Below are 18,811 nucleotides of genomic sequence, written 5' to 3' on the forward strand. Positions count from 1 at the left end.
GGTAATATGCCTGTTTTGTGAAGTTTGATGTGCTGATTCAAAAAATATTCTTGGTTTTGCTCTATCACAAAGTTTCTGAGATAGAAGTATTTTTGTTATTATGTTACTTCTGCATTTTCAATGTATGTGGGTTTTCCTAAGTTATTCCCATTTCTTTGCTTGTCTTGCTTAATTGTGAATTTTCTTACAGGAACAACATCAGCAAAGGTTGTAGGGAGTTTTATGGGAAGAAGTATTGACAGTGCAGTCAGCCAATGATGGCTTCTCGGAAAGTCACATGTTATGGGGAAGAGCTAACTTATGAGGCGGTAAGATTTGAGTCAGTCAGAAAAGGATGGTGATGGCAGCAAGGACTGGTATGTGAGACTGACAGGAGACAGGCCTCTACTTGGAGCTGAGCCCTGCCACAGGGAGATAGAAGGGAAGGAAGCGGACAGCTGTCATTGTGAGAAGATTTCAGTGCATTTCTGGGAGGGCAATTTGCCTCAGAGGGAAGAAAACAGCTCAGCCACTGAGGTGTAACTGAGTGAGGGTCTCCACAGAGAGAGAACCTGAAAGCATCCAATATCACACTGAGAAACTGCCTGTCTGCAAATGTTCATCTGTAAGGAATAGGCTGACCTGTTTACCTCACAACTGTATATAGTTATCTACCAGATTACCTCCAGTAAAATCAGTTCTAAATACAAGCTGCCTCTGTCATCTCTGGGGAAATATCTACATATAGTCGGTCGGCTAATCACATTTTTTTTACTTTGTCACCACCATTTAACTAAACTTACTCTACTATTTGAGCTGATTTAAAGGAGAAAAATACTGTGACAGTGTATCAATCATCCAAACAGATTTGCTATCTGGTTCTTTTACACCAAAAGGCCAAGTATGTGCAATCACTCATGATATTAAAAAGATGTACCAGATGTACTTTAAGTGTCCACTTAGTGATCAAGACAAAAACTGGGCCTCTCATGCAATATGCTCAAGTTATTCAAATGGTGTTTGTGACTGGTTGAATATGAGGAAAGTGGCTATTTACTGTTCCCATGATTTGGAGAGAACCCAAAAATCATAGTGATGACTGCAACTTTTGTTTTGTCAAACTGAAGGGCTTTCTACAAAGAACAAACATAAGATTTATTACCCTGAACTTGAATCTGAGATTAGGCCAGTTCCACATGATAGCACCTTGCCAGTTCCTGTACCACCGTTGTCTGGATTGGATGAAAATGAAGTAGAATATGAAGACTATGGAGCTGAAGCTACTGGTGAAGACATGGAGACCTCAAGTCAAGATAAGTATGTACCTGATGGAGCAGCCGAGCAGCCAGAACGCTTTACTCAACATGAATTAAATGATCTCATCAGAGACCTTTCATTGGCAAAAGATAAAGCTGAACTTCATGCATCTAGATTGAAACAGAAGAATCTGCTTCATGATGATGTCAAAGTGTGTTATTACCAAAACAGAAGTAACACTTTAACACAATTTTTCACAGTTGATAGACCAATGGTGTACTGTAACAATGTGAATGGCTTTTTTGAAGAACTAAATTAAGAGCATTTTGTTGCAGATTGGCGATTGTTTATTAACTCATCCCAGAGAAGTTTGAAAGCAGTGTGTTAGAGGCCAGGACTTCCCTGTGGGATGTATCGCAGGCACTGTTTGTTGCTCTGGTCTCCCATTCAGGTCTGGTCACTGGGTCTGCTGCTTAGCGCAGACATTGTTCCCAGCATTTTGCTCAGGCTCCTTTTATACATGTGGTTACTGCTAGCTCTCCAGGTAACGTCTATGGTAATCAGTGGTATACAGAGGCAGCCCCACTCTCTGGAGTCTAAGTCCAGAAATCACCTTAATAAGCATGTTCGTGATATGGCGCCTTGTTATTGGTGCTCGGATGCTTTCTGCTCTGGTGATGTGGCAGCTCCGGATTGGCCCACGGGCAATGCCTCATCCGACTGGGTCTGAGTGTTTGGCGGTGGAGCCTGTCACATAAAGGGCTTTCAGCGAAGCACGCGGGCATGCTAGCGTCACTTATGTTTGGTGTGTGTGTGTGTTTGTGGGTGGATACGCTACCGCTCTAGATGTGCGTTTTGTGTGTATAGCAATGTATCAGCTACCAGTGGGACGTCAGTGTTCAGGGCTGGTCCTGTGCCATCAGAATTACGGCACCTCCGGAAAGGAGATTGGCTGTGTGAGTTCAGGGCTGGCATCATACCATTAGAATTCCGGCTACTCCGGAGAGGAGGTTTGCTGCATGTTCTTGGTGATTATGAGTTTTTGCTATGTGTTTTCGTCCTGTGTGTATGTTATACTTTCCTGTGGGGTTAACAGGGTATTGCACCACAGAGCAAGTTAAACCCACATGTTCTTTTGCAGTGGTTCTAACAGGGTATTGCACACTTCCTATTTTCCCTGTACCCCTTGGTTTTTAGCTGAGTAGGCACTCCTATCCCTTTGCATCTCTGAGTAGTACCTGAGTTTGGTTTTCTGTGTTCCATTCACACTGTGTGGAGTTAACTCAGCGTGTTTAAGGCCGGTTTCACATGTCAGTGGCTCCGGTACGTGAGGTGACAGTTTCCTCATGTACCGGAGCCATTGGCACACATAGACACATTGAAATCAATGCATCTGTGCAGATGTCATTGATTTTTTTGCAGACCGTGTCTCCGTGTGCCAAACACAGAGACATGTCAGTGTTCGTGGGAGCGCACGGATTACACGGACCCATTAAAGTCAATGGGTTCGTGTAAAACACGTACCGCACACGGATGTTGTCCGTGTGCAGTCCGTGTGCCGTGCAGGAGACAGCGATACAGTAAGCGCTGTCCCCCCCATGTGGTGCTGAAGCCACGATTCATATCTTCTCTGCAGCAGCGTTTTTTTTGTTGTTTCTCATGTTTAACATAAAGATCCCTGTCCCCACCCCCTCGCACCCCCTGTGCGCCCGCCCGTTGTTATTAAAATACTCACCCGGCTCCCTCGCTGGCGCTGCTTCCTGTACTGGCCGCACTTTCTACTGTATGAGCGGTCACGTGGGGCGGCTCATTTACAGTAATGAATATGCGGCTCCACCTCCCACATGGATCTTTATTTGAAGCACGAGAAACAAAAAAAAGGAATATTCAAATCTTCTCTACAGCAAACGCTGCTGCAGAGAAGATATGAATCGCGGCTTCAGCACCAGATGCAGTGGACAGCTCTAAACTTTAGCGCTGTCTCCTGCACGGTGTGTGTGGTACCCAGTTGGCACACGGGCGGCACACGTGTGTGCCGCCCGTGTGCCACACTGATGTGCCACAGAAACGCATGGGCACACGGACACGGATAATTCCGGTACCAATTTTTCCGGTACTGGAATTATCTGGACGTGTGAGACTGGCCTAAGGAGGAAAGTTCACTAGTTTTTTTATCCATCATTACTCACACTAGCAGCAGTTTTACATCTCTGCACGGTGGACCCCGGGTTGTGATTGCACTTTATAGTTTATTTTAACTAAGTGCAATCCGCCCACCCTAACACAGTGTTGCTTCACCATGGAAGTATGAAACCATCAATCCCTATTGCTTACTCATGTCATCTAAAGGAAAGTTATGAAAATCTGTCAGTTGTTTTGAATGCTATACAATATTAACATTATCAATGGATTATCTGTGGAGATTTGAAAGTGATTGGTCTGCTAATGGGAATGCAAGGAGGTTTCACAAATTATTATTGTTGCTTCTTGTGTTTATGGGACAGTAGAAATACGTTAGTCGCTCCAACAAAAATCCTTCTTCCTCCACTACATATAAAGTTGGAATTGATTAAAAACTTTGCGAAAGCCATGGCAAAGACAAATTCACAAGGGTTCCAGTGCATTTCACAGAAATTCTCCAGTATTTCACCAGCAAAACTGATGGAAGGGGTATTTGTTGCTCCTCAGATCAGAGAGCTTATGAGAGATGATGTGTTTGAAGGAACTCTAAATGATAAGGAATTGAGATATTGGAAAAGCTTCAAGTGGATCTTTGAAAACTTCTTAGTAAAAAAAATCTCCAGAATATGTTGAAGGTGTTGAGGAACTGCTAAATGTATACCAGTGTCTTGGATGTCGCATGTCACTGAAAATACACTTTCTTGCATTCACGTTTAAATGATCAAGGTGAGCGGTTTCACCAGGACATTAAAGTAATGGAATACCGCTACCAGGGTTTTTGGAATTACTCAATGATGGCAGATTACTGTTGGATGTTATATAGGGACAACCCTGAAAAATCGTAAAAACGACAGTCTAATGTCAAGCACTTTTAATTTCTGCTCATATTTTGGTTTCTATTTTGCATGAGAAATTATTTTGGTTCAATGAAAACTGTTTTGTAAGGTGAAGCATTTTTCTCTTATATGTAAATTACTGTTTTCTTAATGTTGCCAGTATATTTCCTATACCTTATAATAATGATGCTGCTCCATGGAAACTATACGTGCTACAGAAAAACTATACACGTTTTTGAAATCAGGACAAAAAAAGATGATTTAGAAAAGTACAAAATCACGTGTGATGATTGCAAAAAATATTTTTTGTAGACCTGTGTTATAGCATGTATTGGAGCATTGGGAGAAAAACTAGGGGGGAATGGCTAGACATGTACCTCCAACCTTTAGTTAGCACCTTACCGGGTTTTATTAGGGATACAAAAATGCTCATTATTACTCTAAACAAATACCCGTGGGTTGTGATGTGATCAATCTTTATCCCTCCATCCCCCATGATGCGGCTTTATTCAGCTTAAAAACTTTTTTTGATAAACACAGCGCAAATAAAAAAGAGATCCAGGATTTTCTTATTTTGGCAGTTTCATTTTTGTTATCACATAATTATTTTTCTTTTTCAGGTGAATTCTTCCTACAAACAAGGGGAGTTAGCATGGGACAGAAAATTTCCCCCTCCCTTGCTAACTTGATTTTGGCTTTTTGGGAAGAATTTTTTTATTTTTTCTCCCAAAAACGTTTTCCATGATAAAATTGAATTTTATGGCAGGTATATAGACGACCTGATTATAATATGGAAAGGCACAACATATGAAGCTGAGGAATTTATGTGCAATTTAAATGACAACAACTTTAATCTGAAGTTTACACATTGTTTGTTCATTTCGTCTATAAATTACTTTGATGTTAATTTAACTGGTGATGAAAAGACGGGTACAATTTCCATACTTCCCTACAGAAAACCAACAGATTGTACCTCTATTTTAGAGGCTGGTTCATGCCGCCCCTCCCCCCCACCATGTTATAAAAAATATACCTATATGGGACATCATTAGAACAAAAGGGAATTGTCCCTCACATTACAATATGCAAAAGAAGCTCATAATGTCACTAATAGGCCTTAGGTGTAGGGGTTACACAAACCGCATGCTTAATATAGCCAATAATATAGTGCACAACACTGACAAATTCTATTATCTGATCGTCTTAAAAATACAAATCCTAATTCTTCTGTCATATTCTCTGACACAGTACAGTCCTCCATATCAAGAGATCACTGCGATTATATAGAAATATCTACCTAAATTGAATGAAGATAACAAACTGTATGAGGTTCTCAATAAATCAGATATTACTGTAGATTTGTTGTCAGAAAGGCTTCCACACTAGGTAATTTACTCTCATCTTCTTAATTTTCAATTAAAACCACATTCTACATGGCTCTCCCTCAAAGGTTTTTATATGTGTGGACACACTATTTGCAAGGCTTGTGCTTTTGCTGAAAAAGGTAAAAATACTTTTAAATCTACTACCAACCAGAAATTCACAATCAAAAGCTTTATTAATTGCAACACAACAGGGGTGATTTACATGGTTCTATGTGAGGAGTATATATTACAATACATAGGCTGTACTACAGGACCATTCAAGAAACGGATTAGGAGGCATTTGTCAGATGCGGTCAAAACCGTTGCGGTCAATATTTCCGCAGTATCTAAACATTTTTCTCGTGTCCACCAGGGTAATACCAACTTCTTTAAATTTTGTGGCATGGAAAAAGTGTTCAGACTAAAGAAAGGAGGAGATATAAAGAAAAAGATACTCAATCGAGAATCTTTTTTGATATTCAAGCTCCAAACTAGAGTCCCCTATGGTATGAATTCCAGAGAAGATTTAATTTTACAGTACAACTAGATTATTTATGTATTTTTGAGTATCTATGTATTTTTTTAATTTAGCATTTTTTAATTTTTTTAAGTTTCAAAGGAAAAAAAATAATATATATTTTTAAATAAAAAAATGTTTTTTTCTATTATTATCATCACCTGTATCTTTGCATAATATGTTTTGTTTTTTTTATCAGTGGTTTTTCCTTCGCTGTTTTCTAGTGATGAGCGAGTATACTCATTACTCGAGATTTCCCGAGCATGCTCTGGTGGTCTCCGAATGTATTGGCGTTCTCGGAGATTTAGTTTATGTTGATGCAGCTGCATGATTTGCAGCTGCTAGACAACTTGAATACATGCGGGGATTCTCTAACAAACAGGCAACCACTACATGTATTCAAGCTGTCTAGCAGCCGCAAATCATGCAGCTGCATTGACAAAAACTAAATCTCCGAGCACGCCGAAATACTCGGAGACAACCCGAGCATGCTCGGGAAATCTCGAGTAATGAGTATACTCGCTCATCACTACTGGTTTACATTATTTGTCTGTGTAACTTGCTTGTACTTTCCAAACCCCATCCTATAGGGTACAATTTGTTGTAATTATCCAGTCTCTATACAACTTACCTGTGTGGGGAATGGGGGAAGTATATCAGAATCCTGTTCAACATGCTGTGATTTACACCATCATTAAGGCACTATGCTGAAACGCGTCGATTTCTATGCATGCATCCTCTTAGGTGGCCAGTTTTTAAATTTCTTATGTTGAGACAATAAAAGGTTATTTTGTATTCCAACCGGATCATCAATTTATACAGTGGATATTTGCCACTGGAGGACCTCCTTCATCGTTGATTTCTTTCTACTTTCTGGACTGGGATGACTACATGTGGCCTCACCTGATATAGCAAGGTGCTTGTGGATGTGGTGAGCTGTATTCATTCCCTTTCCCTTCCTTGCATAATTATTTATAAGACTGGAGGAAATGAGCATTCTGGGTGCTGTTGAGGAGAAACATCTTCCAGAATTGTGTCAAGTGGTGGTTTTACTCATACAACGCATTTCAGAGTTGGTTCAACTCCTTCAGGTACAATTACAATTACAAGTAACTGAAGAAGAAGTTGAACGAACTCCGAAATGTGTTGCATGAATAAAACCACCACCTAGATGCACGTCTGGACTACTTGGCTTTTCGTTGGCAGTGCCTGAAATATGCCACTCATTCTCTCCAGTCTTATAAATAAGTTTGTGTCATCTTGCAAGATATGTAAGGAAATACAAGCTCTGCCAATCAGTGGCTGAGGTGAGAATTGTCTCTGGCCAGAGTTTGGCTTAATACACATTTACTGTCATTTTCTTTGAGCCGATAGGAAGTAGAGACCAGCGGAGACAGTGGAACCATTGGAAACCTATTTGCCGCATGTCTGTGAAAGTACTACTTGTTTTTTTTAAACCAATCTGAGCAAATTAAAAAATGATTTTTAACTGCTGAAATGATTTTAGTACAACGATCATACAGCACTAGGTATTGGGACATGGTACATTCAGTTGTGTGGCATCTGTTATAGATATAATTTTACGAATATATAGTAATAATATATAAGAAATTATAATATAATAATAGAAAAGAAGAATGTAAAAAACAGCTCTTGTTTGGTGAATGTCAGATATTACTGCATTCAGTACAGTGGCGGGGGTCATGGACACCCTTCACTCTATCCAGCTCCAAACCATAACTTATTTGTGTGTTAATCTGCTCATTCTCTTTTGATTTTTTTCAGGTTCAAATTGTGAAATAGAAATCGATGAATGTTTGTCACAGCCTTGTGTACACAATGGTGAATGTAAGGATCTCAAAGGAGATTTTCAATGTGTGTGCCTCCCTGGCTACAGTGGCAAACAATGTGAGCAAAATATTGATGAATGTCAGAATGGACCTTGCAAGAATGGGGCCACATGTACTGACGGAATTAACAGCTTCAGGTGATGAAACATCTCAGTAGGTTTGTTGTAGAACAGAAGATCATCTGTATAAAAGGAAATTATTATTGTACTTACGACGCATGATAAGACACAGGATAATGAACAATGATGTGTGAAAAGTAGATTGTTGTAAGGACACAAAGTTGTGAATAACATAGGATATATAATATGGAATTGATGCTCTAAGTTTGTACAACTCTTTTACTTTTTCAATGAATATACAATATTTATTTTGTGTGGCATTTAGTTTTTTTCCAAGTGTTCATCAGCAATGTTTACCGGAATGTGGATCTTCAACCATATAGGGCAACCAATTTCTATCTTTTTACCTTTTTCTCTAGATGTACCTGTAAGGATGGCTTTATCGGAAAGTTATGTGAAATCAATGTCAATGAATGCAATTCTAATCCTTGCCTTAACCAGGCTAAGTGTACAGATGGCATAAATTCTTACACTTGTAAATGTGCCCCAGGATTTTCTGGAAGCAGGTGTGAAACAGGTATTACCCAGTCATTGCACTTTGCCTCAGCATACATATACTTGAAAGTAGCACCCAGAACATTTTTGGCTATATAGGATTGTAGTGGAATTTAATTAGAGTGTATGTTGCACCTATATTGAAACTTAAAAGTGTTGTCTCATGGACAAAGTTAATTTTAATCAATGTTTTAATCAATCAAGTTTTCAATAATAATAATAAGTTCCACAATTGGATGTTTTTTTGTTTTTTAAATTCCTGTGCTGAGATAATCTTATAAATGTGCCCCTGCTGTGTACTGTGTAATGGCCATGACTGACCGTACAGGAACATGGTCTGATCATACCACAGCTTCTGGGCTGGGGGTGGGGCAGAGAGTATACAAACAGGACAGCATGGCATCACAGCTGATTCTTTCTTTGAAGTAAAATATTGCTGAAAACTAGGCAGGGAAATGTTTTGCCTCTCAAAAAGAATCAGCTGTGATAACCTACTGTAATGTCTGTATACTCTCTTTTGCTTCCTCCCCTGCCCAGGCGCTGTGGTATGTAATAACAATAATAATCTTTATTTTTTCATAGCGCTAACATATTCCGCAGCACTTTACAGACATTATCATCGCTGTCCCCGATGGGGCTCATAATCTACATTCCCTACCAGTATGTCTTTGGAATACGGGAGGAAACCCACGCAAACACAGGGAGAACATACAAACTTCTTGCAGTTGTTGTCCTTGGTGGGATTTGAACCCAGTACACGAGCACGGCAAGGTTGCAGTGCTAACCTCTGCGCCACCGTGCTGCTCGTATGATCAGACCATGTTCCTATACGATCAGACACATCCATTACACAGTAAACAGCAGGGGCACATTTATAAGGTTCTCAGCACAGGAACATTTTATTTAACACATCCAATTGTGGATTTTATTTTTATTTTAAAATCTGTTAATTTAAATGTACTTGTTTGTGGGAAAAGCCATTTAAAGAGTTATTTTCCATCTCATAACTCAATAGTATGTGTGAAAGTAACAAGCCATATTTTGCGGCACATAAGATGACTTTTAAACCCCTGAAAATCTTCTCAAAAGACGGGGGTCGTCTTATACACCGGGTATGGCATGCGCGGAGCTCTGAAGTCGCCGCATATGGTGCAGGGAGCGGTCCCGGATGGTTCCGAGGGTCTGGAGGAGACTTTCCTTCAGGCCCGGGGATCCATATTCATGTAAAAAAAAAGAATAAAAATAAAAGATATGGATATACTTACCTTCCGACTGCCCCCCGGAGTTCTCCCTGCTCTCCGCGATGCATGCGGCGGCTTCCCTTCCCAGGGATGCATTGCGCGTTGCGAAGGACCTTTGTGATGTCGCGGGAGAACTCCGGGGGCCGTCGGAGGGTAAGTATATCCATATTTTTTATTTTTATTCTTTTTTTTTTTACACGAATATGGATCGCAGGGCCTGAAGGAGAGTCTCCACTCCTCCAGACCCTGGGAACCATCCTGGACCGCTCCCTGCACACGCCGTATAAGACGACGTATATAAGATGACCCCAAAAAAGTTGGGGGTTGTCTTATATGCCCAGTCATCTTATACGCCGAAAAATACAGTACTTTGTATTTTATCCTATCAGTGAAATCAGCTTTTTTCTCCACCAGGACTGGTCATTTATTTTCAAAATTCTCAGTCTGTATTCAGTCAAGACAGATTGCTACAATGCTGAGATAGGAGATGGCAGAGGGTGCTCATACACTCCTATCTAGAAGGTAGCATGGAGGAGGAGGTAGATAATGTTTTCCTCCTTTAATCCCCCTACCTCATATCTAGAATCTTATCAGTAGTGACTGCCATCTCCTATCTAAAGGTACCGTTACACTAAACGATTTACCAACTATCACGACCAGCGATACGACCTGGCCGTGATCGTTGGTAAGTCGTTGTGTGGTCGCTGGAGAGCTGTCAGTCAGTGCAGGAAGCTGACGGCGAGGGACGTGACAGACTCCGGAATGTGAGTATGTTGTGTTTTTTTTTTTTTTTTACATTTACAATGGTAACCAGGGTAAATATCGGGTTACTAAGCGCGGCCCTGTGCTTAGCAACCCGATGTTTACCCTGGTTACAAGTGAACACATTGCTGGATCGGGGTCACACACGCCGATCCAGTGATGACAGCGGGTGATCCAGCAACGAAATTAAGTTCTGGCCTTCTAGCTCCGACCAGCGATGTCACAGCAGGATCCTGATCGCTTCTGCGTGTCAAACACAACGAGATCGCTATCCAGGACGCTGCAACATCACGGATCGCTATCGTTATCATTCAAAAGTTGCTCAGTGTGAAGGTACCTTTACTGAGTACAGATTTTTCCTGAATAGAGAATGCCGAATATTAATGATCAATCTTGGTGGAGAAATAAGCAGATTTCTCTGATAAGATATATTACAACATTGTTTATTTTATTTCCATGTGTGTTATCGATTTATGGAATATATCCATGCAGTATAACACGACAATGGGGGACACTTGTAACAGCAGAGGATTCTCTGTTAGCTTTGACATAAGTAACATTATAGTATGTGCTTTGAATTACTTTTAAATTTTTATTTTTTTCACCTTCAAGAAAAGATCAGTTGAATTTACTTTTAATTGTGTGCTGCAGTGAGCGTAAATTATAATATTCTTGGTAAATCATGTTGATCAGTCTCATTAATAATTTACAGTTGCAAGTGTATGAGTTCTATTGCTGCTACCTTGTGAATCCTCACTTATATACCCTTAGCTCATTTTTGTTAATGTATCCAGATGGCTAAACTCATTTTAAGCAGTGAAGAATCAAGGTCTAGGAGGTAATTAGGAGTTTATCAAAAGCAATGTTTTTGGTTGTTGAGTTTCTAGATATTCTTGTGCTTCTTAGATAAATTTAATTTAGCTGTTTTTCAAAATTGTATTTAAAGGAGCCCATCTCCCATCAACATTTGCATCCCTTTCAGATATTGCAGTCATCATCTTATAAAGCAGTGTATACTTTCAATTGCTCATTTTGACCTTTAACCCAACTATTACTTCTGTTTTCATTTAAGTCTAAGATATCACATGATTAAAAACTGACTAACTGAATCTTTTCAAGCTCTATGTAAAAACAGGAGGTCAATTTTCCCTGAATGAGTCATAAGTCACTGCAAAGATCAATTTATGCAGGGAAAAGACTTTCTGTTTCTACATACAGTAGAGAAAAGAGAAGAATTAGCTGGGTATAAAGGTATATATATACTGTATATATATATATACATATATATCTATAATATAACGCTGGGAGCGTCACTCTGTCCGAAGGCTTTATAGACTGCGCAGGTGCAAGCGCCGGCGCAGTCTGGGCCTCACAGAGTGACGCTCCCGGGAGATCGCGGTATGCGTTCACACTGAACGCACACCGCGATCTCCAAGCGAGAAGCAGGGACCGCCAGGAGGGTGAGTATCGGCCATATTCACCTGTCCTGCGTTCCACCGCTGAGCGCCGCCATCTTCCCGGTCTTTGGCCTGTGACCTTCAGTTCAGAGGGCGCGATGACGCGCTTAATGTGCGCCGGCGCCGCCCTCTGACTGAACAGTCACAGCCAGGAGACCGGGAAGATGGCGGCACGCAGCGCTGGAACGGGACAGACAGGTAAGTATAGCAAGTGCTGGGGGGCCTGAGCTGGCGGCGATACCGGCACCTGACCCCCACAGCGCGCCGGTGTCCCCGCCTGCTCAGGCCCCCGGATGGGTGCAGCACATGACAGGATGGGGAAGCAGGATGGTTGCAGCACATACCTGGATGGGGACGCTGGATGGAGACGCAGGATGGTTGCAGCACATACCAGGATGGGGACGCAGGATGGGGACGCAGGATGGTTGTAGCACATACCAGGATGGGGACGCAGGATGGGGACGCAGGATGGTTGCAGCACATACCAGGATGGGGACGCAGGATGGTTGCAGCACATACAAGGATGGGGACGACGCTGGATGGAGACGCAGGATGGTTGCAGCACATACCAGGATGGGGACGCAGGATGGTTGCAGCACATACCAGGATAGGGACGCAGGATGGGGACGCAGGATGGTTGCAGCACATACCAGGATGGGGACGCAGGTGTGGGACGCAGGATGGGTGCAGCACATACCAGGATGGGGACGCAGGATGGGTGCAGCACATGACAGGATGGGGACGCAGGATGGGTGCAGCACATGACAGGATGGGGACGCAGGATGGGTGCAGCACATACCAGGATGGGGACGCAGGATGGGTGCAGCACATGACAGGATGGGGGCGCAGGATGGGTGCAGCACATGACAGGATGGGGACGCAGGATGGGTGCAGCACATGACAGGATGGGGACGCAGGATGGGTGCAGCACATACCAGGATGGGGACGCAGGATGGGTGCAGCACTTGACAGGATGGGGACGCAGGATGGGTGCAGCACATACCAGGATGGGGACGCAGGATGGGTGCAGCACATGACAGGATGGGGACGCAGGATGGGTGCAGCACATGACAGGATGGGGACGCAGGATGGGTGCAGCACATGACAGGATGGGGCGCAGGATGGGTGCAGCACATGACAGGATGGGGACGCAGGATGGTTGCAGCACATACCAGGATGGGGACGCAGGATGGGTGCAGCACATGACAGGATGGGGGCGCAGGATGGGTGCAGCACATGACAGGATGGGGACGCAGGATGGGTGCAGCACATGACAGGATGGGGGCGCAGGATCGGTGCAGCACATGACAGGATGGGGACGCAGGATGGGTGCAGCACATACCAGGATGGGGACGCAGGATGGGTGCAGCACATACCAGGATGGGGACCCAGGATGGGTGCAGCACATGACAGGATGGGGACGCAGGATGGGTGCAGCACATACCAGGATGGGGACTCCCACAGGATGGGGACGCAGGATGGGTGCAGCACATACCAGGATGGGGACGCAGGATGGGTGCAGCACATGACAGGATGGGGACGCAGGATGGGTGCAGCACATGACAGGATGGGGACGCAGGATGGGTGCAGCACATACCAGGATGGGGATGCAGGATGGGTGGAGCACATGACAGGATGGGGACGCAGGATGGGTGCAGCATATACCAGGATGGGGACGCAGGATGGGTGCAGCACATGACAGGATGGGGGCGCAGGATGGGTGCAGCACATGACAGGATGGGGACGCAGGATGGGTGCAGCACATGACAGGATGTGGACGCAGGATGGGTGCAGCACATGACAGGATGGGGCGCAGGATGGGTGCAGCACATGACAGGATGGGGGCGCAGGATGGGTGCAGCACATGACAGGATGGGGACGCAGGATGGGGACGCAGAATGGGTGCAGCACATACCAGGATGGGGACGCAGGATGGGTGCAGCACATGACAGGATGGGGACGCAGGATGGGTGCAGCACATACCAGGATGGGGATGCAGGATGGGTGGAGCACATGACAGGATGGGGACGCAGGATGGGTGCAGCATATACCAGGATGGGGACGCAGGATGGGTGCAGCACATGACAGGATGGGGGCGCAGGATGGGTGCAGCACATGACAGGATGGGGACGCAGGATGGGTGCAGCACATGACAGGATGGGGACTCAGGATGGGTGCAGCACATGACAGGATGGGGCGCAGGATGGGTGCAGCACATGACAGGATGGGGGCGCAGGATGGGTGCAGCACATGACAGGATGGGGACGCAGGATGGGTGCAGCACATGACAGGATGGGGATGCAGGTTTGGGACGCAGGATGGGTGCAGCATATACCAGGATGGGGACACAGGATGGGTGCAGCACATGACAGGATGGGGACGCAGGATGGGTGCAGCTCATACCAGGATGGGGATGCAGGATGGGTACAGCACATGACAGGATGGGGACGCAGGATGGGTGCAGCACATGACAGGATGGGGACGCAGGATGGGTGCAGCACATGACAAGATGGGGACGCAGGATGGGTGCAGCACATGACAGGATGGGGGCGCAGGATGGGTGCAGCACATGACAGGATGGGGATGCAGGATGGGGACGCAGGATGGGTGCAGCACATACCAGGATGGGGACGCAGGATGGGTGCAGCACATGACAGGATGGGGGCGCAGGATGGGTGCAGCACATGACAGGATGGGGACGCAGGATGGGTGCAGCACATGACAGGATGGGGGCGCAGGATGGGTGCAGCACATGACAGGATGGGGGCGCAGGATGGGTGCAGCACATGACAGGATGGGGACGCAGGATGGGTGCAGCACATGACAGGATGGGGACGCAGGATGGGTGCAGCACATGACAGGATGGGGACGCAGGATGGGTGCAGCACATGACAGGATGGGGACGCTGGATGGAGACGCAGGATGGTTGCAGCACATACCATGATGGGGATGCAGGATGGGAACGCAGGATGGTTGCAGCACATACCAGGATGGGGACGCAGGATGGTTGCAGCACATACCAGGATGGGGACGCAGGATGGTTGCAGCACATACCAGGATGGGGACACTGGATGAAGATGCAGGATGGTTGCAGCACATACCAGGATGGGGGACGCAGGATGGTTGCAGCACATACCAGGATGGGGACGCAGGATGGTTGCAGCACATACCAGGATGGGGACGCAGGATGGGTGCAGCACATACCAGGATGGGGACGCAGGATGGGTGCAGCACATGACAGGATGGGGACGCAGGATGGGTGCAGCACATGACAGGATGGGGACGCAGGATGGGTGCAGCACATGACAGGATGGGGATGCAGGATAGAGCAGCACATGACAGGATGGGGACGCAGGATGGGTGCAGCACATGACAGGATGGGGACGCAGGATGGGTGCCATATACCAATATAAATTCTCGCCACCTGGGCGTAGAACGGGTTCAATAGCTAGTATATATTTACTAGTTGAAGAGCCCGGCGTTGCCTGGGCATAGTAAATGTCTGTGGTTAGTTATAGCACCTTACGTCTCTTATTTTCCCATCATGCCTATCATTTTCTCCCTTACACCTCTCATTTTCCCCCTCACTCCTCTTATTTTCCCCATCACTCCTCTCATACCCCCCTAACACTTGTCATTGCAACCTCACATCTGTCATTTTCCTATCACTCCACTATTTTCCCTCACTCCTCTCATTTTGCACTCACACCTTTTCATTTTCACCTCACACCCCTCATTTTCACCTTAGTATATACATGTTTGTCATCTCCCTTATATATAGTATACACCTGTATGTCTTCTCTTGTATATTGTATATACCTGTATGTCATCTCCCCTGTAAATAGTATATACCTGCTGTATGTCATCTCCTCCTGTATATTGTATATACCCATGTGTCATCTCCTATATTATATACCTGTATGTCATCTCTTCTGTATATACTATATACCTATATGTTATCTCCTCCTATATATAGTATATACATGTATGTCATCTCCTGTATATAGTATATACCTGCTGTATGTCATCTCCTCTATATACTTATGTCATCTCCTCTTTTATATAGTATATACCTGTATGTCATCTCCTCCTGTATATAGTATATACGTGTGTCATCTCCTCCTGTATATAGTATGTACCTGTAAGTCATCTCCTCCTGTATATAGTATATACCTGTGTATCATCTGCTACTGTATATAGTATATACCTGTGTGTCATCTCCTCCAGTATATCGTAACATAGTAACATAGTTAGTAAGGCCAAAAAAAGACATTTGTCCATCCAGTTCAGCCTATATTCCATCATAATAAATCCCCAGATCTACGTCCTTCTACAGAACCTAATAATTGTATGATACAATATTGTTCTGCTCCAGGAAGACATCCAGGCCTCTCTTGAACCCCTTGACTGAGTTCGCCATCACCCCCTCCTCAGGCAAGCAATTCCAGATTCTCACTGCCCTAACAGTAAAGAATCCTCTTCTATGTTGGTGGAAAAACCTTCTCTCCTCCAGACGCAAAGAATGCCCCCTTGTGCCCGTCACCTTCCTTGGTATAAACAGATCCTCAGCGAGATATTTGTATTGTCCCCTTATATACTTATACATGGTTATTAGATCGCCCCTCAGTCGTCTTTTTTCTAGACTAAATAATCCTAATTTCGCTAATCTATCTGGGTATTGTAGTTCTCCCATCCCCTTTATTAATTTTGTTGCCCTCCTTTGTACTCTCTCTAGTTCCATTATATCCTTCCTGAGCACCGGTGCCCAAAAATGGACACAGTACTCCATGTGCGGTCTAACTAGGGATTTGTACAGAGGCAGTATAATGCTCTCATCATGTGTATCCAGACCTCTTTTAATGCACCCCATGATCCTGTTTGCCTTGGCAGCTGCTGCCTGGCACTGGCTGCTCCATGTAAGTTTATCATTAACTAGGATCCCCAAGTCCTTCTCCCTGTCAGATTTACCCAGTGGTTTCCCGTTCAGTGTGTAATGGTGATATTGATTCCATCTTCCCATGTGTATAACCTTACATTTATCATTGTTAAACCTCATCTGCCACCTTTCAGCCCAAGTTTCCAACTTATCCAGATCCATCTGTAGCACAATACTATCTTCTCCTGTATTAACTGCTTTACATAGTTTTGTATCATCTGCAAATATCGATATTTTACTGTGTAAACCTTCTACCAGATCATTAATGAATATGTTGAAGAGAACAGGTCCCAATACCGACCCCTGCGGTACCCCACTGGTCACAGCGACCCAGTTAGAGACTATACCATTTATAACCACCCTCTGCTTTCTATCATTAAGCCAGTTACTAACCCATTTACACACATTTTCCCCCAGACCAAGCATTCTCATTTAGTGTACCAACCTCTTGTGCGGCACGGTATCAAACACTTTGGAAAAATCGAGATATACCACGTCCAATGACTCACCGTGGTCCAGCCTATAGCTTACCTCTTCATAAAAACTGATTAGATTGGTTTGACAGGAGCGATTTCTCATAAACCCATGCTGATATAGAGTTAAACAGTTATTCTCATTGAGCTAATCCAGAATAAAATCCCTCAGAAACCCTTCAAATATTTTACCAACAATAGAGGTTAGACTTACTGGCCTATAATTTCCAGGTTCACTTTTAGAGCCCTTTTTGAATATTGGCACCACATTTGCTATGCGCCAGTCCTGCGGAACAGACCCCGTCGCTATAGAGTCCCTAAAAATAAGAAATAATGGTTTATCTATTACATTACTTAGTTCTCTTAGTACTCGTGGGTGTATGCCATCCGGACCCGGAGATTTATCTATTTTAATCTTATTTAGCCGGTTTCGCACCTCTTCTTGGGTTAGATTGGTGACCCTTAATATAGGGTTTTCATTGTTTCTTGGGATTTCACCTAGCATTTCATTTTCCACCGTGAATACCGTGGAGAAGAAGGTGTTTAATATGTTAGCTTTTTCCTCGTCATCTACAACCATTCTTTCCTCACTATTTTTTAAGGGCCTACATTTTCAGTTTTTATTCTTTTACTATTGATATAGTTGAAGAACAGTTTGGGATTAGTTTTACTCTCCTTAGCAATGTGCTTCTCTGTTTCATTTTTGGCAGCTTTAATTAGTTTTTTAGATAAAGTATTTTTCTCCCTATAGTTTTTTAGAGCTTCAATGGTGCCATCCTGCTTTAGTAGTGCAAATGCTTTCTTTTTACTGTTAATTGCCTGTCTTACTTCTTTGTTTAGCCACATTGGGTTTTTCCTATTTCTAGTCCTTTTATTCCCACAAGGTATAAACCGCTTACAGTGCCTATTTAGGATGTTCTTAAACATTTTCCATTTATTATCTGTATTCTTAATTCTGAGGATATTGTCCCAGTCTACCAGATTAAAGGCATCTCTAAGCTGGTCAAACTTTGCCTTCCTAAAGTTCAGTGTTTTTGTGACTCCCTGACAAGTCCCCCTAGTGAAAGACAGGTGAAACTCTACAATATTGTGGTCGCTATTTCCTAGATGCCAGACCACCTGCAGATTTGTTATTCTGTCAGGTCTATTAGATGGTATTAGCTCTAAAAGTGTTGCTCCTCTGGTTGGATTCTGCACCAATTGTGAAAGATAATTTTTCTTGGTTATTAGCAGAAACCTGTTGCCTTTATGGGTTTCATAGGTTTCTGTTTCCCAGTTAATATCCGGGTAGTTAAAGTCCCCCATAACAAGGACCTCATTATGGGTTGCAGCTTCATCTATCTG

At 43.8% G+C, this 18,811-nt stretch overlaps 1 protein-coding gene across 1 annotated transcript in view; it reads left to right on the plus strand.

Annotated features, from left to right (window-relative positions):
* SVEP1 (sushi, von Willebrand factor type A, EGF and pentraxin domain containing 1) overlaps positions 1–18,811 on the plus strand; it is a 505,032-nt gene that overhangs the window by 339,931 nt on the left and 146,290 nt on the right. Inside the window, exons 24-25 of the mRNA XM_069766556.1 lie at positions 7,920–8,121; positions 8,463–8,620. Coding sequence (XP_069622657.1) covers positions 7,920–8,121; positions 8,463–8,620 — 360 coding nt within the window. The remainder of the gene's footprint in view (positions 1–7,919; positions 8,122–8,462; positions 8,621–18,811) is intronic.

This window comes from Ranitomeya imitator, chromosome 1 (genome assembly GCF_032444005.1).
Source record: "Ranitomeya imitator isolate aRanImi1 chromosome 1, aRanImi1.pri, whole genome shotgun sequence".
NCBI classification, from domain to species: domain Eukaryota; kingdom Metazoa; phylum Chordata; class Amphibia; order Anura; family Dendrobatidae; genus Ranitomeya; species Ranitomeya imitator.